The sequence below is a fragment of the Anopheles aquasalis genome, chromosome 3 (genome assembly GCF_943734665.1).
Source record: "Anopheles aquasalis chromosome 3, idAnoAquaMG_Q_19, whole genome shotgun sequence".
In the NCBI taxonomy this organism is placed as follows: Eukaryota; Metazoa; Arthropoda; class Insecta; order Diptera; family Culicidae; genus Anopheles; species Anopheles aquasalis.
The window spans coordinates 1792501-1816707 of record NC_064878.1 but is presented as its reverse complement, the minus strand read 5'-3'; the positions used below and the strand labels follow the sequence as shown (position 1 = coordinate 1816707).

At 46.1% G+C, this 24207-nt stretch overlaps 7 protein-coding genes across 10 annotated transcripts in view; 5 read left to right on the top strand and 2 right to left on the bottom strand.

Annotated features, from left to right (window-relative positions):
* Positions 1–9337: 9337 nt before the first annotated feature.
* LOC126578597 (caspase-7-like) lies at positions 9338–10301 on the top strand. Its single transcript, XM_050241309.1, has 2 exons — positions 9338–9402; positions 9464–10301. Exons 1-2 carry the CDS (start codon positions 9362–9364, stop codon positions 10299–10301), a joined length of 879 nt encoding a protein of 292 aa, XP_050097266.1. The 5' UTR covers positions 9338–9361.
* Positions 10302–11074: 773 nt separating this feature from the next.
* LOC126579021 (uncharacterized) lies at positions 11075–12859 on the top strand. Its single transcript, XM_050242219.1, has 3 exons — positions 11075–11124; positions 11188–12015; positions 12082–12859. Exons 1-3 carry the CDS (start codon positions 11075–11077, stop codon positions 12857–12859), a joined length of 1656 nt encoding a protein of 551 aa, XP_050098176.1.
* A 9-nt stretch (positions 12860–12868) lies between these two features.
* LOC126578595 (nitrilase and fragile histidine triad fusion protein NitFhit) lies at positions 12869–14679 on the bottom strand. The gene is made up of 4 exons (XM_050241302.1): positions 14392–14679; positions 13965–14339; positions 13381–13891; positions 12869–13299 (listed from the first exon to the last, which is right to left on the bottom strand). The coding sequence occupies exons 1-4, from the start codon at positions 14596–14598 to the stop codon at positions 12950–12952; spliced, it is 1443 nt and encodes a 480-aa protein (XP_050097259.1). The 5' UTR covers positions 14599–14679; the 3' UTR covers positions 12869–12949.
* Positions 14680–14731: 52 nt separating this feature from the next.
* Positions 14732–15489, bottom strand: LOC126578601 (small nuclear ribonucleoprotein Sm D3). The gene has a single exon (XM_050241313.1). It carries the CDS (start codon positions 15381–15383, stop codon positions 14943–14945), a length of 441 nt encoding a protein of 146 aa, XP_050097270.1. The 5' UTR covers positions 15384–15489; the 3' UTR covers positions 14732–14942.
* An 826-nt stretch (positions 15490–16315) lies between these two features.
* LOC126578582 (lipase maturation factor 2-like) lies at positions 16316–18958 on the top strand. Its single transcript, XM_050241285.1, has 3 exons — positions 16316–16746; positions 16848–17941; positions 18010–18958. The coding sequence occupies exons 1-3, from the start codon at positions 16599–16601 to the stop codon at positions 18835–18837; spliced, it is 2070 nt and encodes a 689-aa protein (XP_050097242.1). The 5' UTR covers positions 16316–16598; the 3' UTR covers positions 18838–18958.
* Positions 18959–19078: 120 nt separating this feature from the next.
* LOC126578600 (uncharacterized) lies at positions 19079–19880 on the top strand. The gene is made up of 2 exons (XM_050241312.1): positions 19079–19506; positions 19573–19880. Exons 1-2 carry the CDS (start codon positions 19198–19200, stop codon positions 19816–19818), a joined length of 555 nt encoding a protein of 184 aa, XP_050097269.1. The 5' UTR covers positions 19079–19197; the 3' UTR covers positions 19819–19880.
* Positions 19881–19993: 113 nt separating this feature from the next.
* Positions 19994–24207, top strand: part of LOC126578579 (uncharacterized) — a 20584-nt gene continuing 16370 nt past the window's right edge. For 2 of the 4 annotated variants that reach the window (XM_050241274.1, XM_050241276.1), the window contains exon 1: positions 19994–20286. The gene's annotated coding sequence lies outside the window, so the exon portion shown is untranslated. Of the gene's footprint in view, positions 20287–23006; positions 23124–23197; positions 23317–24189 lie in introns of those variants that run through there. The other 2 variants (XM_050241273.1, XM_050241275.1) reach the window with 2 other exon arrangements.

Sequence of the window (24207 nt, the reverse complement as noted above, 5' to 3'; positions counted from 1 at the left end):
TTTACCCGCAGCAAGCCAATACTATTCGGTGTCATTGACACTCTTCGTTAACTGCAGCATTCCCCTTGGATCATACACTCGACAATTGTTTGGAAAAGATGGATAACATAACACGCTTTGGACGGGTTTCCCTCCATCGACGATGCCATTCTATGATTTCCTACATCCTTTGTGCAGCCGCCGGGGGGCATGTTACTTTGGGTTGGTGTTTTCATATCATCTTCATCTACCATTCATCCTTCTCCAGGAACGTCAGAAGCATGGCGAATTCAGCTCTTTCGCTACCCAATTCATCAAAATGAAAGGACAAAGCCCTACACCGACTGGGGCATCTTTGGCTCTTTGCAGCATTTTTTTTTTGTGCAACTGGAGTAACCAAAAAGCAACCGTCTGCTCTGCTCGCGATCTGTTGATTCACGCTTTCGGACACTTGTGGACAGGAAATCGTGTCTGATTTGACTGCTCCAATCCGCATCTCATTCATTATAACCGATGAGCTAACTTTCAGCTTCTTTGACATTTTAATCCATCTAACTCGTTTTGCTTGTCTTCACGGGAAGACGAAGGAAAAACGACGAAGGAACGCATTTTAACAACCTACGCTACGTGTTGTCGCTTTGCACATCAGCTCGCAACGATCTTAATTGAATCAAAAAAATAGGGCAACGATTCGTTCGTTCACGCTTTCACCATCGCTGCTTTTAAAAACGATGCTGTGTTCCCGCACAGCTGCCATTCGGTTGGTATTTTAAGACCACAAAAAATACTTGCAAACTAAAAATGAGGCCACTATTGATTTATGATTATTCAATTCACTAACTAAAATTAACCCTGAATCAAACACATTCTCGACAACTTGGTGAAAAATCATCCCAAATCCAATTGAAAGAAAATCGATTCCGTTGCTTTCATTTTACATTATTTATACATAGAGTAACACATTCGTTATCGACGGAACAGAAACGATGGGTGCTTTGTTGGAATGCACTTCTTTCGCGAACGAACGTTGCATCGGTATCGCTGCGCTGAATGCATCACCGCAGAGGTAGATAAGTGATGGAGCTCCACACAATGGAACACCATCCATTTTGAAGCATGAGCTGCAATTTTATTCTTTTCCATTTTCATGTTTTCCCCAATCTATGTACAACCATTTCACTACGTAAGAAGCTTTTCCACACTAGTGAATCTCACTTTCTGCAACGTGCATGTAGGTAATATGTATCCTTAGCACTATCCAGAACCCCAAAAACATCGATCCATCCATCAGTAAAGCGTCAGCATCACTCAAATAAGGATTCATATAATGTTGTTCAGAGGTTTGAGGTTCGTTTGCAGATCAATCTTAGCAAACTATGAATGGTTCACCATGGCCGGCTATGAGTTTCGTCGGGTCGGGAATATCTGTAAACTCTTCATCATTCAATCGATTGATCAATCAATTGAGTGTGAGAAGGAATGGTGCGCATGGGTATGGGTAAGGGTAAGCATTTTCCACAGATATTTCTTCATCCATGAATAATTAATTGAATTCAGTTACGCAAACGGGTGCAAATTCTCCCCGACAGTCACTCCTCGTTCCCTTCATTAGCTTCCTGTCTGGGACGGTTGTTCGAAATCCCTATTCAACTGGCGCAACACCGAAGGAAATCGGCATCTGCAATGGTCACAGCTACAGTGCCAGCTCCAGCGCCAGCTAGCAGACGAGTCCAGTCGAATCGTAGCAACCTCAGCATGATAATGGTTCATGCTTCAGGAGCTATTCAGCCCGACGTGCCAGGGCAGTCGGACGAACGCAAAACTAAACCCAAAGAGACGACAATGGCCGATATTGATCATTTAATATTGACTTTGTGATACTATCGAGCGCCTCAATCGAGTCTGCTCCCACCTCCAAAGGCTCTGGCTCACGTCACAGAGTACGGGTTGTGAGGAGAATTTATATGGAGCATAATGCAATGTGTTGTGTTTACTGGTTTCACAGACAATATTACTCAACCACGCTGCCAATGACAGACGTTCATAAAATCCCATTTCCTACCTCCGTGTGCACACCTTCGTTGTTACACCCAGACCCAATTGCCATTGAGCGGTAGTATTGCCTTTAGGTAGAAGCTAGGTGCTGTGGTCGGAATGGGCTCGCTGCATCTGCCAGATAGAACCGCTGTTGGCTGTTCATTAGGAATGTTTATTAAAAAGGGCTTCCCCGCCAGGCACCAACATGACAGCGGAGTATCACCATATAAAATTGTAAAATAGTGTTTTTTTTAACATAATTCCAGCCATTCCACGAATTGCAAGGCATTTATTCAACATCAGTGAGAAACAGTTTTCAAACTATTGCCATTGTTCAATCACTTTCCGTATTTTAAAACGTTTTGTCTTCATGGCCACACATGGCACAAAGGTAGCATGTTCCAATCGTGAAGTACAAGTGCCACTGGAAGCTGTGGCAACGATCGGGACCGTGCCGGCTACTGATCCACCCGAGGATGCAATAATGTATAATTTATCTTCACAGTGTGATTGCCACACACTCGGAATCTATTGTTTGCCACTGCAATTGAGTCCGTGTTGAGGAAGTTTCGTTCGAAGCGTGGTCCACAAAGCTGCTCTGCTGCTGCTGCACACAATTCAATGGACCACCGGCGCTCAACAGACGACACCCTTAGTGCAATAAGATTCACGGCAGCACGGCACGACACCACACTCCACGTTCATAGTGTTCCGGGGGTGTATGTGTGTATCGTTATCAAGATGCAGCACGAAATTGGACGGATCTTTTTCTATCAATTATCCGTGGACGACATGTTGTGCTGCACTAGTGACACATGCACTCAATTAGGGAAAATTAAATTGATTGCAACACTCTATCAAATCAACTTTACTTTACTCCCGACCACACTGAGACAGACCGAGAAAGAGAGACAGAGAGAGAGAGAGGCCACGTACCAAAGAGGATGTACGTACGATCTGCACTTGTTTGCTGTTTCGTCCAGTTTTTTCGCTTGCAACACTGTGCTACGTTGTGCTGTGCTACGTGTTTTGTGGCGGGCAACATATTCCATTCTTTGCCAATATCTTTCGCTGCAACTAACGGCAATGTATTTTTTCAATTTTCAATCTCGATATCTCATCCTGAACACTCTGTTTTCACAAGACTTTTACAAAGTGCTAGGAGAAAAAGGTGGAAAACCAAACGAAATTAGCTAAAGTGCTTTCTTTTAGAGGTTATTACATTCATTTACAACTCATAGAAATACTAAATCAGAACATTTAATCAAATTGCTTTTAATGGAATGGGTTTAAACCCTACCGTTAATGCAATTCAAGAGTGGAAAACTAATTCAATTATCCACACCGAAAACCACACAATGGCCGCACTGTGTATCCGTATCCGGCTCATCATCCTCGCAAACCGCATCGTCAACCCGATGATGATGTGGCCGATGTACGGTAATTTCGCTGACCTTCCCTCGGCTCGATAAACAAACGCTGCCTGACGAAATGTGGGACCAGAGACACGGCTCCGATCGCCATGGATCGGGGTGAAAATTACTGACCAAACGTACTTTGAAATCCATTAAGGCCGGCCAGTCCGGACGAGCGGATGTGTCGGATCGTCCGATGACGCTATATTGGTAACAACTTAATCAACGCTGTCGCCCCCGGGGCCTATAAGTACCGCCCGGAAGAATGTCTCCGCATTCCGGCAACGGTTTCCGAATTCCTTCGCCCTAAAAATGGCGACATTTCGGGGCGACATGTCATCATTATCACTGACGCGGTGCGATGGTGGTTCGTGAGACGAGAGACGTTAACCTCTTTCCACTGATCCACTCTCGTTTTATCTTATTACATTGCCCGTAATGCTGTTACCTAATGAAAGGCACACACTCTGGAGTAGCCGATGCTGTGCCACCGCCACCGCCATCGCCACCGCCACCGCCATCGCCACCGCCACCGCGTGCATTATTGTCCACGAGCAAAAAAAATCAATTTCGATTAAGCTCACGTCGTCAACACACACGCCACTCTGCTCGGTGGGTGGTCATGACTTCCTGGTTCGTCTTATCACAGAATAAAAGAACTGAACTCATGGTCATCGAACACCAATCACCGTGCCATCGGCTAGTCAGCGGATCGGAGTGTCACGCCCGATGATGGTGGCTTGTTGGCTATTTGCTTGGGTCAGTTCCTGTGTGACAGGTGCACAAAGCATTTCCAAGTTTACCGGAAAGTAAACCAATAAGTAACAGGAGTACGTTACACGAACCGGGCGGCTGTTTTGAATGAACTTCACTTCCGTTACTTTTGCCACTGGATTTGCATCGTGCTGGGAGATGAATATGGAAAACAGCGTTTAACATAACAGTGGGTACATTTTAAAGAAAAAAAGAACGTCGGTAGGTTGAAAGTTTTTCCTGAATTCCGCCTGAATGCTCCACAAAAGTGAGTGGCAAAAAGTTCTCCATCCCTTCTTCATCCAATCCAGTAAACTTTCAACTAAACTGCCAATAAAAGTTTGCATTTATTTCCGTAAAAATGGCCTATTAAATGCAATTTAATAAACCTTCACGGTGGCGGTGATGGTGAGCTGAATGAACGAATTGACTTTATACTTCATCACATCACTTTGCTCGCCAACGTACACCTCTTGAAGTGTTTTAACAACTACACCGGAAGACCTGGGCTGGGCTGGGTGGAATGAGTGGCTTTTAAAAACACATCATCACACCGTATTCCCCTCATGGACATGACAAACAACAGCGAAAAAAGCTGCTGGCACGGTGCAGCTCTTCCGTTTTTAAACGAACACAAATTCGATGCAACAATTTTCCCGTAGCCTCTAACTCGTCGCAAACGGATGGAAACCTGACGGCAAGCACATAACGAACCAAGAACAACCATCACCATTCTCGTATGCTGTTGACAGTGGGTGCGATGGGCTGCATCACGAGTACTCATAGTCTCTCAGTGGGTCACAGTTGCACTTTCAACAGTTTGCCACAGCTTCCGGAAAACAGATGGTTGACCGAGGAACAAGGGGAACAAGGCTGTGAGTGAGGGAGATTGAAAAAGATACACAGTCACCGGATAGGACGGGATGGGAAGGGTGGAATCCCTTTTAAACGGCTTTCCGGGGATAAAGAGAGGGGAAAAACTCCTCAGGGTTATCACGACCCAGACCAGAGGATTGGACAATTGAAACAAAACTCAAAGCTCACCGAACGTAAAAGGATCTTACTCACCGTTTCTATTTGCGGCCGGATGGCAACTGGGGACCGGAACCGGAGCGCACACCGGACACCAGGAACATATATTTTAATCTAAAGAATTATAAATGGCTTCATAGCATTGGAAAGCAATGGCTCAGCGCACAAACACACCACAATCACACGACGATATGCTTTAACATTTCATCCAGCAATCCGGGAATGCAACGACCGAGATATGGGATTCACCATTGCTTTGTCTGTCCACCATGTGTGTTAGTGACTCATTCATACAAAGCATACATCACGATTTGCTGCTATTTTATAACAATCACTCTATTCAATCTGGATTTTACTTCTCTCTCCGTGATCTCTCTCAAGCATGTATTGTAACAGTTTAACCGTGGCTTTCAACACTTTTTACCATCATGAATGGCTTCGGAATGCTACTCGACGACAAACCGCGACACGGAAAGCACCAACGGATAACAAGAGCCAACACAGTAGTACCGGTGCGAGTGCAGATATAAGTGTCTGCGGATAGCACTACTCGCGATCTGACGTACGAGAAGAGACACATACGACAAATGATCACTCACCGACCGGCTCCGTTCACGTCGGAATCGCGATTAACTTCTGTGTGGCACGCACTGATAGGAGCTGCCCTACATTACACAGCGACTGTACTAAGAGACTCGGCGTAACATCGAATCGCGTATGTACTAAACGCGACGCCGAACGATGAGCATCGTAACCGAGAAAGCGCTTCGTGGTCTCTCTCTCTTCGTTAGTGACTCTTTATCTATGTCTTGCTGCCTCTCCCGATATCTCTTTTGCTGTAACAGATGCGTACAAGCTGTTGATAGCACACTACAAACATTCAACAAGTGTTTTATCGTAGGGAAGGATCTGGATGCAAAGGAGACACAAAACAACCTCGGTAAAAATAGGTCTACAAGATACGGCGGATTTTCAAGCGAAACACATAAATCCTACTCACACCCACACACACTCATACACCCTCATTTGTTTAATGGAGAGTGGCAGTTGGCGTGGAGGGAATGGAAGAGAACCAAAAACCGGCCAAACCATCCGCAACCAGACAAGCACGTGTTTAGCGAGGAAGACACGGCCTTTAAATCCTTGGCAGCGTGTTTTGCCCCTCTCTCACTAACTCTCGTTTTCGTGTAGGAAAGGCCACGGTCACTCGGCGATGGGTGGAGGATGGAACTGCACACCACCACCTCCTCTCCGAGGATGCCCACGTGCGCGCGCTCATCATGGTCGGCCGCAGCCGCACAATTACTTCACCAACTCAGCGCCAACCTGTCGCCCACCAAGTCCCATTCCCATTCCGCTCGTTTCTCTGTCCGTTTTTCCATTGTGTGTCTACGGGTTGGGTCCGGCTACAGTTTTGCACCGGCGGAATGCGCGAACGATCTGTTTGATTTTCACAAAAATAATTCAGCTTCATTTTAAGGAAAGCATCTTTGGTATTCCGGCCACATCAATATCCTGTCTACTCTCCAATAGCAGTAGCATCCTTAACTTTAAAATGACCTTCAATACACGAATATGCTCGATTCGATCGATGATCCAACGAGTGCATTAAAAAATGGACCCATTTTGAATGGTGATAGAAAAAAACTAAAGCAGACAATTGAGTTCTGTTAGCTTACTAAAAGAGGTACTTATAATAGCTTACTCCATAAAAAAAAGTAAGCCTTTACAAGCTGTTTTACGATAGTCTTTCGCTTTTTCGGCGTGACGTACTAGGCGGCTCCATCGCTATACCATGCGCCTCCACCAATGCAAAGAAATCATCACTTTTTCACTAGCGATTTTCATCACTTTTTCGTAAATCTTATGCCAGTTGATTAACTTATGTCCGACACTGCACTGTGTATGCAACAAAACTAGATACCAACGAGAGGGATTATTTCATATGTGCGGACCACGCTTAAAACACCAGATCTGAATACAGCCGAATGCAGCTGAAAGGCTTCTTTAACATTTCGAACAAAATGCAGTAAAACGTTCCATTCCATATCAGATATCCTTTTCCCCATCCCACGCAGATTTTTTCATTAGAAGTTAAATTATGTTCAAGTGAAATATTGCATTTCTAGCAACGAATCACAAATGAATAAAAAAATCTACATATTCCCTCAGACTCACTCCCGTTTTATTTGCGTTCCTGTTATATCTCATTCATTATTGTAATCGGACAGTCGATAGTTATATGGGAATAGCACGTATTATTCACAACGTACACTCGTTTCTTCACAACAGCATCAATGCACGTTACATTTAAGATATTTATTAGTTACGTTCGAATTAGCAACGCTCGTGTAAACTGCCAATAACGACACACAAGAAACAGGAACTTGTATTTACGATTATATCCTCAATTACCTCCACCACAGAGAATGGCGCAATTCAAACGCCACGCCAAACGGAAACGGATAACGCAAGCCGATTATTGTGCGGAAAGACGCCAAAGATCGTTTCAAATAGATTCAATTATAAAACAACCTTTCCCCGTGGCGGTTGACACTGTAGCAAGTAGCAGCGCAGCTATTAAGCTGGCAATCGTTTGAAAATTGAATCATTAGCACTCGCCATCAAGGACTGGTGACCGCAGTGGATCGAAAATTAAGTCATAACAGCCACAGCCATTACATGCGGCTTCTGCAGCGTAGTGTAATGTGCCCAAGCCTCTCCCACGAGATCGTTTGTTGTGAATAGACAAACAACAGCGTCTGTATTGATACCGATGTTCAATAGCTTCCATATTTCCAGCACTTACAAACGGCAGGATATTACTTCCTAACGCAGCGTGTGGCATTGCGTACAAATTTCAGAGTAGAAAAACGAGTTCCATGCTTATCTCTCCGATCGCTTTATTGTGGTTAGTCTGCTGTAGCGTATAGTCTGTAGTGGCCCCAGGAAAGTCCTACGATACCTACGAATGCAGCGCAATCGGGAAACGCACGACGTTTTGCGAGGTCCAAAGAGGTTTTTCTTATCGCTGGATGGAGGATTTCAGACAGTAGATTTATGATTATTAAACTTTGCAAAGCTAGATCAAACACAGAGCCTACCAGGCCATCGGCAGACCAATAATGGCGAGGCGATGCAGCCGTGCCACCGTCCGTCTCAGTGCGTATAGTCCCGAGAAAAAGGTTCGCAATTAACTTGTTTATGAAATCCACTGCACCCTAAACGGTAGACCAGGCTTGCAAAGCCTATTAAATTTGTGGAAAACAGCCACCACAAAGTCACCACACTACTGTCCGCTGCTGGCTGGAAGCCATAAATATGCCTCTTGCTCCCGGTATGACGTTTTAATTACGGGCATCATAGCCTAATCATCTACTGCCTTTTGTTGTCGCTTAATGAATGGCAAATTTCTAGACGCACACAATTTTAGAAGCATCTTTTTGCCTGTGCACATATCATCGTGGAAGAGCATTGCTATCGTCTTTTGTTATCCTAGGTGCGAGTTCTACTTTTCGATAGATAGTAGCATCACGAAACCTACATTTTTGCTATCACAAATTTACATTTTGTTATCTTTATTTATTCCCCTATCGTGCTAGCCTTTATCGATTCTGTCTTTATCTCTGCCTAAGAGCAGTAGGCTGCTGCTTCCTACTCCAAGAGGCAGAGTTTGTCGATCAAGGCAGTTAGTATGGTACGATAAACATGCTACTAGTGGTAAAAGTTCACCAACTTTTATAACATGAAGTAAGCGAATTGTTGTATGTTTAGCAAATTAAATTGAAAACCCCAAAAATCATTCTGTCGATGGCATTTTATCGTGCCGCACTCGAACCGGGCTATCGATAAAGATACCGTTTCAGCAATATTTTGGCGGAGATAATTGATATGGCATATATTTCAAAACAGATTAGAAATAGCAATCGCATTAAGCCTAATGAGGACTTTCTTATCATGTCTGCCGTTATCATCGAGCCTTTGGGATCAATCGTGTGTTACGCTTCCAGATAAAACGTATCAATTTAATCTGGGCTTGTTAGACCGATAAAGCAACGTTCGTTACGCTAAGTCGTTCACGGCTGCGCACTGCGATTGCCATTTGTGATGTAGACGTTCAGCAGAAAGTATCACTGTTCTGCGCGATGGCAAACGAACCCAAAAGCAATGAAGCAGTGATTGTGCAGTGAGTGTTTGCTTCCATCAGCCCATAAAGCAAGTGATTTATTGGTTTATATTATTCACAGATCAGAATCCATGCAAACAGAAAGTGAACCAACTGTACCTCTTTCGCACCTTGACGAAGATGATCCAGACGAAGAGTATAGCATGAATCACGAGAAACGAGGTATTGCCATCGTTATAAACCAAGAACGTTTTAACGACGACAAAAATCCTACCAGACATGGCACTAATAAGGATCGAGACGATGTCTGTGCGGTTCTAGAAAAACTGCAGTTTAAAGAGGAGAACGTTTACGTTTTGAACGATTTCACAAAGCTGCAATTGTTTAAAAAATTGGATGAAATTTCTAAACTAGACCACACAAACCATGATTGCCTTGTGGTTGTAGTGATGACACACGGTTATCCAGATAAACTGTGCGCTAAAGACGGGGCCTATGATATTGATAAACTATGGAACAAGTTTACCGGAGATTCTTGTAAAACGCTTGATGGAAAGCCGAAACTCTTCTTTATTCAAGCATGTCGTGGTAAAAAATTTGACGATGGTGTAAAAATTGTTGAGGATACAGTTGATGCCACCGTAAAGCAGCCCGCTTCTTACTTTACTTTTCTTCCTACTGAACCTGACATTCTGGTCATGTTTTCGACGTACGATGGGCACTATTCGTGGCGCAATCCAGCCAATGGTTCCTGGTTTATACAATCGCTTTGCGCTATGCTTAACTCTCACGGCCAAGACAAGGAACTGTTGCGAATACTTACTGCCGTATCAGAGAACGTAGCGTACAATTACATATCGCATGTGGAAGACCCGTCGATGGAGGAGTTCAATGAAAAGAAGCAGATGCCAACCATCATTTCTATGCTTACGAAGGCAGTTTACTTTCGACCGAAATAAAAGGAGTACATCAAAGCTACATTAAACATAAATAATCTAAATGGACGAAAAAATTATATTCCGTTCAAAAGATCAATAAAGAGCTATTGAATATTACAGATGCATCGGAAAAATATGCTGAAACTGACAGCTGTGGCTAAGAAACTGATACTATTATTAGTTTCGTTAGGAAGGGAAATAAATAACTGTTTACTTTAAAATACATAAAACATGTTTTCTATTTGTTCGCAAAAGCAAAAGAAACCTTAGCGGTAAAAAATGACAAATCCTCCATTAAACAATCCCCTAACTGAACGTAGGTAAAATTCGATTCTATTTCTCTTCGGTAAAGCGATTCTATTTCTCTTAACATAGATCGTTAAAATTTAGATAAAGCCTGTACGTCAAATGGCAATTCCTTTTTCCACGTATTGTCTGTACGTCCATTCATTCTTCCTGAGAACACAAGATCAATAGATTAATTTTATTATCTATTCGAGGAATGGAACAACCATTTCCATGACCTGGGGCTATTTTCTGCCTAAAGGCGAGCAGTTCGTAGAAATTTGGTAAACGATGATAAGATTCCATGTCACCTTTTGATACGAACTCAACATTACACGACGCCTAACTTATAACGCCTTATCATATCTGAAATTCGTGGTCGTGTGGGATCAAGGTGGCCAAATATGTGTAAAACCCGCCCGGTTCAATCGATAACGGCACTCCAGCGCCTCTCCTCTGCACCTATTTATGGAGTAGGCGTTGATCGGGAAACATCTTCGTTGCCCAACATGGAAAACGTGCACCGGAACGACGAAACGGACTCGGTTGTGTTGAGACAGTGAGTGTTTGTTTTCTTAATCATCTCATAAAACAAGTGATTTACTAACTGATTTGGTTGCAGCTCCGATACACAAGCCGATAGTGCGCCTATTCCACAACATCATATTAAAAATGCTAATCCAGACGAAGAGTATAGCATGAATCACGAGAAACGAGGTATTGCCGTCGTTATAAATCAAGAACGTTTTAAAGACGAGAAAGATCCTACCAGACATGGCACTAATAAGGATCGAGACGATGTCTGTGCGGTGTTAAAAAACCTGCAGTTCGAAGTAAAAGTTTTGAACGATCGCACAAAGCTGGAGTTGTTTAAAACATTGGATGAAATTTCTAAACTAGACCACACAAACCATGATTGCCTTGTGGTAGTAGTGATGACACACGGTGATCCAGATAAACTGTACACTAAAGACGGATCCTATGTAATTGATGAACTATGGAACAAGTTTACCGGAGATTCCTGTACAACACTTCGTGGCAAACCGAAACTCTTTTTTATACAAGCGTGTTCCTATCAAAAATTAAACACAAAAGAATGCGACGCGGTTGATGCTCATGATACATCGAAGACAAAACGACCAACTTACACCATTCCCACAATGGCCAACCTGCTGGTAATGTATTCGACCTACGATGGATACAAACCATGGCGTGATACAAGCAATGGTTCATGGTTTATACAATCGCTTTGCGCCGTGCTTAATTCACATGGCCATAACAAAGAATTGCTACGAGTGCTGGCTATGGTATTACGGAAGGTCGAGGAAAATTATCGACAATTTGTGCCGCACAGCGAAAAAAGAAATGCTTTGAAAAAGTTGCCTTGTGTTGTGTCAATGCTTACAAAGGCACTCTATTTTCGTCCCAAACCTATGCCGGATTCTAATGAGTAAGTAAATAGTTATAAATCGGATGTTTCGCCAATTAACTGAGTAAATTGATTTTCTTTTCTCAGCTTGAACGACAATCCGGGTTTTAGTAACGCTATTCCAACGCCTCGTAAGCACTCCCGTAGGGAACCTCCTCCAAGTTATACAATGCAAAACATGCAGCAAAAAGCGTACATCTTCCTTAATCAAACATTCGATGAATGTTTGAATGGTAAATTTCTAAACAGTGGCATCAAGGACGCAGATGAGCTGAAATCAGCTCTAATCCATCTAGGATTCACTGTGGATGATTCTTCCAAAGATCTAAAGCTGTGCGAATGGAAAGAAAAGATGAACAGCATTGCCTCAGAAAATCACGAGGACACGGGATGCATTTTGTTTGCGATAATAACGTGCGGAAAGGATAATTTGCTCTTCGTTCAAGACGATACATATTCAGTACCAGACTTATTGGATCAATTTTCGAACAGCAAATGTCCAACATTGTCTAGCAAACCGAAGGTGTTCCTCATACAAGCGCGTACCGAGAGCGAGCGCGAATGGGCTTGTAGCAATCGTCACGAGGACGTACTGGTAATGTACTCCTCCTATAATACGATTACCGATCGTAACGAGCAACCACAGCTCACACCAACTGATTTCATTCAAACGCTTTGCGATGAATTTTACGCCAACGGTAAAATATTGGAACTGAGCAGCATGCTCGAAAGCGTTAGGCTCTACATAGCCAACAATAATAATCCGCATAACCAACAGGATCCAGCGGATGGGGATAGTCGGGAAGCAAACAATCCAATGCCGATTCTTGTATCGATGCTTAGCAAAAAACTCTACTTTGACTAAACTGTAGTTGTGTAACTTCAATAAAGACTTCTATTTCAATAAAGCATCTATTGTTTATTTGTTAGTTATAACACTGGAACCACTGACCTCTCACAAACCCAACCGAGATAATTCCGCCCGATATCGCAGCGCTTCGTCCACCATTTCCGCTACCGGCCGTCTTGGACGTTCCGGTTCTTTATCGTGGCGATTCAGCTCACCGTAGATCTGATCGTTCTCAGGGAAATCGCCAACGTGCCGTGGCATCACATGGCAGTGCACATGGAAAACCGTTTGCCCAGCATCTGGACCATCTTGCACGGTGATGGTAGATGAGGTAGCATCGTATAATCGTTCGGCCGCTTTTTGCACCTTACAAACAACCTGGAAGAAGTCACTGATTTCCGGTGGAGTTAGGTCCGGCAAACGAGCCGTTGGCCGCTTCGTAGTAACGAGCACATCTGCAAAAAAGACAGAACCACAGCATTTATGGTCGCGGTGTACCACCAACGATAAATACAACGAAAAACCAGACAACTTACGTCCCGGCACCACACACCGTATATTGGTGAAGGCGAAACAGTACTCAGACTCATAAAATATCGTCTCTGGTTCGATCACGAAGCTACCGAATTTGTACTCCACTATTTTCGCTGAATCGCTCGTGTACCGTAGTTCCTTGAGCGCGCTGAGATTGTACACGTCGTTCCGGCGATGCTCAAAACAAGGCATGTTTGCCCGCACACTTTCAAGCTTATCGTAGTCTAGCTCCGCGTACACAATGTCCAGGTCCAGTTTTGGGTCTGCCTCCGTAAGAATAGTTCCCCACGGGTTCACTACCATCGCGTGGCCATAGCTCTCGCGTTTCTTGTTGTGGAATCCAATCTGTGCAGCGGCAACGACAAAGCATTGATTCTCTATTGCCCGAGCACGCAGCAGCACTTCCCAATGCGCTCGACCGGTGGAAACGGCAAATGCGGACGGGTAGGTAAGAATTTCTGCTCCCTGCTTTCGCAGCATGGTGCTCACTTCCGGAAACCTCACATCATAGCACTGTATGGGGTGAAGAAAAAAGCAGAAGACATGAGTCACAGGAAGGAAATCCGTACGATCGTAGACTACCTACAATCTGCAACCCAATTCGCCCTATTGGTGATTCTATCGGTGCCACCACGCTGGCCCCGGATTGGACAGTATCGGATTCGCGAAATCTGAATTCCGGTGTGACTACGTTGAACATGTGCAGTTTGCGATAGCTGGCCACCAGCTCACCGGTGTTATCGATGACGATGTGAGTGTTGAAAATTCGTTGTATCTCCTTCTCAGAGCCGCTTGAGTCGGTTATGCTCTCGTGGATCCCTCCAAATGATAGCCAAACGTTGTGCTCACGGGCCAACCGTTTGTACTGCTGTACCAGGGGTCCCGTTAATGGTTCTGACAGTCGCATCGTTTCTTCTCGATGCGTCCCAACAAAATCGCAACACTCTGGAAAGAAAATGAACTAATCGAACGAGTCAGGAGGAGAACCGGGTAACAGAGAGACCGCCGAGTACCTGGGCATCCTTTGCTATGCCACGCTCAGTGATTGTTCGCACTTGGTCCAAATTGTGTTCCTTATCGTTGGTGGATTTCATCTGCGCCACTGCAATCAACGGCGCTTTGGTCGTCCTCTGGGATTGGGCCATCACGCTCCGGAAACTCGGCTGCCACAAAGCGGGAACGTTGTGTCGAACGATACCGCTTCGCAACGACGAAAACATGTATTTTCCCTTTAGATATCCGCTTCGTAATTGTAAAGATTTTCAGCACTTTGTTATTCCAGCAATCGGATGTTTTGTTTCGGATCAGGTGTTATCAGAATCGCTTGCCAAGCGGTTTAGAGGGCGGGTTCAGTTCTTGGGATGAACAATTCTTGAGGACAATTGATATTTATTTCCACGGGAACATATTCGAATCAGAAAGAAATTACAGGTCAGCTACATCTGGAGATGTAATGGCTACAGATTGTGGACTTCTGTCCGCACGCTCCCTTCCGTCTGCCCCGGATCGCCTTAAAAGTAAATCATTTGGACCTTAACCTACGTGCCTTCCGATGAATGCGGTTCTACAATCCACCGCGTCCACGGCCGGAAGATTGTTGTCCTTGACCGCCCTGCCAGTTGCCTTTGTTGCCGCTACGACCGCCACCACCGCCACCGCCACCGCCCGTCCCGCGACCTCTTCCGCGTGCGGCTTGCGCTCGAAGGATCGCCGATTTGCCTCGACCGGCAGTGCCCGTTTTGGCGCCCTGCTTCTTGAACATGGGCGCATTCTTCAGCATGTCCGGCAGGATGAGGAAGCGGATCTTGGAGCCACGGATGTACACATTTTCCAGCTTTCCCGGTCGGCCATCGCGGTAGGTCACGCTGACCTGGGTCATCTGGCAGTTCATGTTGTCCTCAGCCTCTATCAGCTTCCCGCGGTACACCTCGCCCGTGATGGTTTCGCACGTTACGATGTGGCCCTCGGCCTCGTGCAACACCTTGATTGGAACTCCGATCGACATGGTTCGATGCGATTCCGGTCGATTTCAGCAATCTGCAACGCGGTGCAAACTATCGAAACTGCACGCACTTTTCCGAGCAAGCGGCGAAAAAAAGCAAAAATGGCTTCAAAACAACACGCTGACAGCTCTGTCAAAAACTCCCGCTCTCACGAAAAACACTATAGTCGGGTAGACGACCTTAGCCGACCTGGGCTGCTCTCGCTGAAAAATGCTATAAACAAGTTTGTTTATTTAAAGCTGGTACGAGGCCATTTCTCTCTCTTTTCTAAAAACTCTGGCACCGAGGAAGGACTCTTCTACGCACTTCACCGCTCGGGAAACAACTCAGAAAACTTGGAAAAGGTAAGCATAAAACGTTCCTCTATTTTATGTTTTGTGAACTCCATAAGTCCTCGGTAGTGTGACTAACGATCGTCTGTGCTTTTCGTCTTCGTGTCCGTTTCAGAAAAAGGACATCCATCGTCGGCAGAAATGATAGCCCGGCCCCCGGATGGCGTCGGCGACGGCGGCGTCCTTTGCAAATTACGCGTAGCCGCGCCAGAATACATCAACTATCAGAAATTCGAGTGGTTGAGCTTTCAGCCTTCGACTAAGCATAGTTTGGATGTACGCTACTGAAATATACTGATCAACATAATAAACCAATTTCCACACGCGATGTAAAGTGTGAAACAAACTAACCCCAAACTTGTGTCCACGCGTTCGTCTTCATTTCACGGGGAGCAAGGAAAGAAATGGTTGGCCGCTTGGGTTGCTTGGATTGTGGATGATAGTAACTTCGATTTTACAAACGATTGAAACTGTTGACCATGACCGCTGTGCGATTAGATAATGGTGCTGCAGCGGTTCCCCTCGTATTGTTCTGTCCATCCGATTCGACCGTATCTGTTTTGGCGACGACGAGTTCCGATTTCAGTTCTTGTTCATTGCCTTCGCCGGTATCGATTTCCTATCGGATTACATCTATTCCCGTCCCGGGGTCTTATGAAATCGAGCGGGCAGCCCCATTTTCCTATCACTGTTGGTCCAACTGCAGCTTGGAGTAGAAGTGGCTGGAATCAGTGTCGAGTGTTGTTTCGAGTGTTTTTGTTGACTTTTTCGCCGGCCGAGAGCGCGACAGTCCATCCGAGAGAAGGGTGTTTTGCGAGAGATCGGCAAACAGCAACAAGAACAGGATAATCGTAGCACCCACTACCCGTAGCGGTTACCCGGAACATGGAAAAACCGAAAAGTGAACATAAAAATGACCCGAAATCGCATCGAGGATCGCCGGAGGATATTCCGAGGGTACGGAATGTGATTTTGCGCTCCATTTGTGCCGTTTTTTTTCTGGGTTTCGTTAGTTTTTATTGCCAGGCAGAAGGTACGAACAGTGGCAAAAACGACACGATACCGAGCGTACCCCTGGAACGCTTGCTGATTTTATATGTTCAAAGTATTGAAAATGTATTGTTTTATTTGCAGGTTTGTACGGCGAGACTGGTATCTTGCCGGCCGATCGTATTCTGCAAAATGGAACGCTCAAGGAGCGCTTAAGCTTGCTGCAGTTTGGACCCTTCATCGGTTTGGGTGGCAAAGGACATGCAGCGATCGATCTGCTGTGCCTGATTGGTGCCACGGTCGCATTCTTGGGATTGACCTCACAAGCCCACTGCCGGTTGCTCAGCTTTATCGTCATGTGGACGCTCTACTTCTCGCTGGTGCAGATTTCGCAATCCTTTTGCCAGCAGGCCGACCATCTGCTGCTCGAGGCCGGCTTCCTGTGCATCCTGTTGGCCCCTACTCGATTGACCGATGGTCGCAACCCGATTGAGGACATTGCGCTACTACTGTTGAAGTGGCTAGTGTTCCGGTTTATGTTCGCCTCGGGATCGGTCAAGCTGGCCAGCGGATGTCCTTTGTGGTGGTCATTGGATGGACTCCAGCGGCACTACGAAACGATGCCATTGCCCACGTCCTACAGCTGGTACACTTATCAGCTACCGGAAGCGTTTCATCGGATCAGCACGATCTACGTGTATCTTAGCGAACTTGTCGTTCCGTGGCTGTTCTTTGCCCCGAATCGCGTCGTCCGCCGATTTGCTCTCGGGTGGCACATGTTCCTCCATGCCAACATCATCGCCAGTGGCAATTATGGATTTCTATCTCCGCTCGTGTTAACGCTGATGGTGACCTTACTGGACGATGACGACAAGTTGCTCCTGAAGCTGCTGCGAGACTCCCCGGGGACAACGAACAGCGCGAACAGCGGAGTAGAACGACGGCCCCGTGGAGGCACTGTTCGCAACCAAGCCGACCCCACCAACGACTCCGACCGCATTGGTAACCGCATCGTTAAAGTGATTGGCGTACTAATGGTGATTGGTTCGTGGATTCTCTTCGGTATCGGATTCTCGACCTCGGAAGATGGTTACCTTACTTTTAAGGCCAATTTCTCGAGAGATCAGTATTTGAGTGTGATGCAAACGATGCTACACGCCGCACCATTACTGGTCTTTGGATTGTTGGTGCGAAAGTTCCTTAAGCTGCTCTCCTTCCAGGACACCGTGGGTAGTTTAGTGAGTAGAATCAGACGAAGCTGGCCACTACCAGACTACCAGCAATGCCTCTTTTTTCTCTTGCACAGGCCGAAGGGGCGCGTCAGTTTATGAAAAATCTTGGCCTCCTCATCTCGACCATCGTTGCGTTCACGGTGTTCTTCATGTCGATCGTGCCGCATTCGAGGCTGCTACCAAGTACGGCCATATCTTCCCCGGTCATGACACGAGCATACGGTGGCCTGCACAGCCTCTACGTGGTGAACCAGTACGGGCGCCATCTAACCAAGATGCGACCAGTACGGCGTGAAATTATTCTGGAGTATGCCGACGATTTGAATGGAACCTGGCAAGAGTACGGATTCGACTACAAACCCTGGACGGTCGAGCGGGTCTCATCCTTGCCGTACGCAGGATTGTACTTTCCCCGGTTCGATTTCAAATTCTACGATGGAGCCGCTTCGAAACTGGATGCTCAAAAGTGGTTCTATCCTCTGGTAATGCGCCTCCTGCAGCATCAGCAACCCGTACTGGACCTTTTCGATGACCGCCATGTACCTTCCAAAGCTCCACGATTCATCCGGGCTTCTCTCTATCAGTTCGCTTATACTACATTGCCGGCTAAGGACACGAGTGGCGCATTTTGGAAGCGGGAACGCCTGGGTGATTTCTTTAGCGTCTTCTCAATGGACGCGCCGCACCTGCAGGAGAAACTGAAGCAAATTGGTTACTGGCCAGCTGGCGAGACGGAATCGGCCCGAGGCACTTACTCCTGGAACTGGTTGCTGCTTTGGCTATTGGAGGCAGTGCGGCGCTTCGTTAATGCTATCGAGGGAAGTTATCTAGTGACGGGATTGCTTATGGCTGCGTTATCTCTAATCTACTCGCAGCGCCATCAACCACGCACTGAGAAGTAGTAATCTAGTCCTACTCCCTCCCGTCTTAGTCAGCAATTATGCCAAGTCCCAGAAGTCAATTATGATCAATTCTTAAGCAAAAACTGCAAAATCGATATATAAAGGCACGCCAAGTTCCTTACGGCCATGGTTCACGTTTCATGTCGTTGGCTACTGCAAGGCCAATACTTTGTTTCATAGGCACCGACACCCTTTAAAGACACAATAAAAGAAAAAATAAAACCACTTTCCATCCAGCAACTAGCGATCCGAACGAATCCGCTGTTTTAAATCTTCCATTTGTTCCGGGTCTTATCGTGCCTGCCTACAGTGCCAAAATTAGCATCAGTCTGCCGGCGAAGGTAAACAAACCACATTAAAATGGTTCGCGGCACCTCAAAGAAAGCAAAATTACGGTTGCAAGTGCCGCAAAAGAAGCTGCAGCGTGCATTGGAACTTCTGGAACAGCCGCGCCAGATCGCTGGGGAAAGAAATGACCACGGTTGCCCCTTCACCATGTTAAGGCATCTGGATTACCGCACGACCACGCTTCGTCCTTTACACACTCGCCGAAACTGGGTGGACCACTTCAGTTCCACCGTCACCCGGCACGATTGGGACACATTTATTCGGTCTTTGAAGCTGGCCGCACAAAATAACTCGTTCAGCGGTGTGCAGACCATCTTGCGAGTAAGTATAGAGCCGATTCCGTGTGCAGAAACCCATGCTAATCCACCGATCGCTGTTGGTTTTCAGAACAGCGTCTTCGGCATGCTCGCTCATCCGCTTTATCGGGATCCAGCCACCATAAAATCAATCCTCACCGCAATAACGCCCTGTAGCAGTAGTGAGGATGTAAAGTTGTGCCTGGAAACTATCGCCCAAACCATCAATGGGCACACAATCGCGTGGGAACTGAATACACACAGAAAAAAGCCCATCGTCCAGGAAACCCTTACTTCATCGACGGAAAACGACCTAAATGTTGAAGGAGAAAGATAAATGAACGAATGAAAATGAAAAAAAATAATGGATAAAATAAAGTTAATTAAAAAATAGCTGTCTCAAGATCTTCAAAAGTAAACACGTTCGTTCGCTGAATTCAGCAAGTTCAGCGGTTCAGCAGTTCAGCAAGTGTGACAGTGTTTTTGTGCCGTACTTTCAGTGGTTCGTGGGACCCAGGCCGAGAAAAGCCAGGAAAAAGGAAGAAATCTTCGTTTTCCCGGGACTAAACTTACTCAGACTGATTGTGTGATAGTTCGCGAGCCCGAAATTCATCGGCCAACACCGGTTCCAGCGCCGCCATACCACCCTAGTTCGCGTACAAAGTTTTGCTCTTCTAAGTTGCTGCTGCCCGAAGCCTGGTGGTGGTGTGTAAATACGATTTTGTGCCGTACTGCAGAAAGGACGGCGAGTGTAGTTTTCTCATCAACATGGTCATCGTCATACGTGTGTGATAAGAGCAGAAAGGTGCGTGTAGCCCCCTCTCCCCGAAAGGCAAGGTGAAAATGTAGCCACCACCCCGTTTTTCCTCCGCCGTTCCGCAATTTCTTTTCTCCGTCGTCGTTTGCCATTTTGCGTTTCGGCTCGGGCAGAGTAGGAGTAAAAATAAGCCCCTTGGAAGAGGGCGAAAACGTGGCCGAAGACCCTGGCGAGCAAATTTTCAATCGAATTCTGTCTAGATCGATATCTGCTGCATCGCCTTCCGCGGCATCAGTCTTCCGAGCCACCTCCGGTTCCTCCTTCCTGTCGCCGTCGTCGTTGTTGTTGTTGCAGCTGCTACATCGAGTGTTCCTCAGAGCCGCAGCCGGGGTGCTGCCAAAAAGAGTGTGAAGAAATCGCTCCCCACCCACCGCTGCTCTCGAAAAGGCTGTTCTCTTTTTCATCTGTTCGGGCGAGCCAACGGTCGAAAGGAGGTGGGGGAAAAAGTTCTAAACAGTGCCATCGCTATCAGAAACCGCGAGCGGTGAAGCAAGCGCAGGCAGTGCCCGAGAATTGTTGATACGAGAAATCTTCTAATTACAGCCGCTGTGTGATTGTGGTGTGCATAAAGAGTGTAGTCGCGACAGCGGGGTGTCGAGCGGAGGCAGCCGGTTTTTCCTCCGCCTTCTAGATTCTAGGTGACGTTCCGGTTCGATTCTACGAGCGAACGAAGGGGGGGCTGTCGCGTGGTATTCGGAAGTATCCCGCATTAAAATCCAATATTAAATTCGTGATGCATGCACCTCACGGATACCACCTCACGTCCCATTTTCAATTCGAGGTGTTAGATCACCAGCGAGTGTGACAAACCCTTTGCATGAGTCACGTTGCAAAGGGTTGGGGATAGCCGGAGAGGAGCAATTGATTGCAGGATCAAGTGGCAGCGCCCGGCACTATCGAAAGACACATTCTGGGGATTGCCGTTGCCGACAGCTGCCGAAACCGGCTTGCGGACGGGCAAGTGCAGAGAAATGCAGCAGCGGAGAAACCCCCAGGCTTTATGTCGTTCGGATGGAACGGTTGTTTTTGGAGCGTTTCACGATGGAGCCCAATTATCGACGCAATCCATCCACCCATAGCGCACGTCGTCGTCGTCGTGCCCCCCCCTTCAATCGGTTACGCCTTTTTCGGCGCGATGAGCAGAGCAAAGAGAAGCCGGTCAATTTATTTATTGGCACCGAAATCCGTGGTTTAATTCAACCAATAATTACTATTGAGACAGAGAGCAGTGCGATTAGCTCGCGTACTTCGGACATTGCCATCGAGTGTGACGTGGCGTGTATTATCTAGAAAGATCTGCTTCACCCGCAGACCGAATGTCCGGCAAAGGGAAGGATTCTATCGCATCCCCTTCATCGGATGAGACCGCTGAGAGCTGCATCGGTTGCCAACCAAGATGCAAGGATGCATGCCCCTCCGTACGGTTGTGCTCTGTATATTGTGAGATAAAAGAGATATTTTCTCTAATGTATGCACGCTTTGAATCGCTCCCTCTCTTTCTCGGTCTCAGTGCCACTCGGAATCGGAGCATAATTTTGCTTTTCTATGTTCTTATTTCCGTTCCTATTGAATAATCGACTCTCACAAGACAATCTGTAAAGGGTAGCAAAGGGATCAGCCTCCCGCATTGGCACCTTGCTACTTGCATTCCATTCGTTTCCTTCGCGAAACATTAATGTTCGATTTTGTCTCAACGTGAATTACAAGTGGACCGACTGCTTGATGGAGGATTTTGCGTGGGAATAGCAACTAGCGCTCCCTGTTTTGCTCGGAAGAACTGGATACTGCAGAGAAAACGATGAAATGCGTGGGTACAGTCATATGCCCCCTGCATTACTAAGGCCTAAGGCGGTATGCAAGGAAATGCTGTATATTACTTCAGTTGCTGAGAAAACTGACCAAAAATACAAGCCTAGTTTTCTCTTTTCCAGTATGCACCGAATGTCTTCTCTTTTGGTGCAGTGGAAGAAAGCACACAGCGATACCAAGTATGGAACAGTTCCCCAAAATAGGACATCCGGGGCACACTCATACACACATCCGTCCCATTGGTTTGCAACGGCAATGTTGCGTGTTGTTTCACGACATGCGGTTAGCTCGTCGCTGGAATACAGCAGTACCGGATTGTACGAACTGCACCAATCCATCCGTAAACGGATGCTCTAGCTCGATATGCCCGGGATCATCCTATTTGGCAAGTGGGATGAATGAACATTGGATTGTGCTCTCTGTCCTCTTGAGATAAAGATCATTTCAGTGCTTTGAATGTTAAGATGGATGTGTACCTCCAGCCGATTTAATGCTGGTAAAATATTTTTACTTTTAAACAGAGCAATCATTGCCAAGTAGCATTTTCGTGCTGCTGGGTTTTAAAAACTCTCGGCAGCTTATGGCCAGTTGCTGCATCATAGTAAGCTAGCCGATTCGCTTTTTGCCATAACGCAACTGAAAAGCAACGACATCGGAAGCATTTGGATTTTAGATGGTCACGGAACGTTAAACTTGAATCACTATTTCGCAAAGAGTGGTGAGTAAAACAGCAGCAACATCGGTTTGTGTGGGTAATTTGCAGGAAATTTCAGTGATAGTGCTATGTTATAGCGAGAGAAAAAAAAAACCGGCACACCAATCGCTGCAATCATCAAGTACAAGTTCTGAATCTCATCTTTACTTCGCTGTACAGTTAAGTATCTTTTCGATAGCGAGGAGCGGTCGTACCGGTCTGTCTGTCGGTGACGAATTGTGGATGGAAGCTATTGCATAGCTAGTTGACGAATTGAAGAGACGTGTCATCTTATCAAGTATCCGCCAGCGCGGCAGAGCTGGTACGTTGTAGATTATTGTTCTGCATCACTTCATTTTTATAAAATATCTTTCGTCAATTGGGTGGCACTTCTAGGTTGGGTAGCAACCGAAGTACAGTTCCAAGTAACCAAGAAGGTCTTGCGAGCGCGGACGTCGAGATCATTCATACAAGAATTGGAAGCCGTGTTTGTTACGCATTGCTGAGCCACACTCGTAAGTTATGTCCGCGTGTGTTTGTGCAAAGTATAACGTAAGTTGGTCGTGAGTTCAGAGGTCGAACGAACACCCGACGGAAGCAGAAGATTGTGGTAACCTCGTACACATAGCGTTGTTTTTTTGTTCATATTTTCTATCGCAGCATAAAACAATTCCGTTGAATTCCATATTCATAACGGATCACTAAGCACCACATTTTCCGGATTCTTGTTTCCCCATCACCCTCGACCACAAAACCATATTCTTTTTTTTTATCCTGAAAAAGCTGGTAATTGCTCGAGTTAGCTAAATAGTATCCCGGGGCTATAAATGCACTTTTCCCAGCCTGACTAAAGAAAGTAGTCTCGCGATAGTGTCAAAGCTTGTACGAACGCACACTGGTGGGTAGCACACCTACTACTAATGTTCATAACAAGCATATCTTCTCCCATCCACTCTGTCGATGACGGCGGCGTGTCATGGCCATCCCCCAACCCGGTGCCGGCGGCGCCAAGAGCTGCTGCGAACACAGCCTAACAGAACAAAAACAAAACAACGATACAACAGCGCTCAACACACAAACACACGTTGAACCATCCGCGCACGTTACCCTCTCGACGCGCCTCTCGCGTGTGTCCTCGATCTGAGTGGTAGAGTAATGTTTGGCGATCAGGGCGCCGCTAGCACCGTGCTCTACTGCGTATTAAAGGTATGGGGAAGTAGCATCAATTATCTCGCTTCGTACAGTGTCTCAAGATGCTCACCGCCCACTGTACTACATTCCAAACTATATTTGTTATACTTTTGAGGGGAAAGTGGCTTGCTTCTGCTCGTTCCATACCGGAAGAATGCTGTATCTCGTGATCGGCTTAAAAAGTTTTTCACCATCAAAGGGTGCCACCTTTAGTG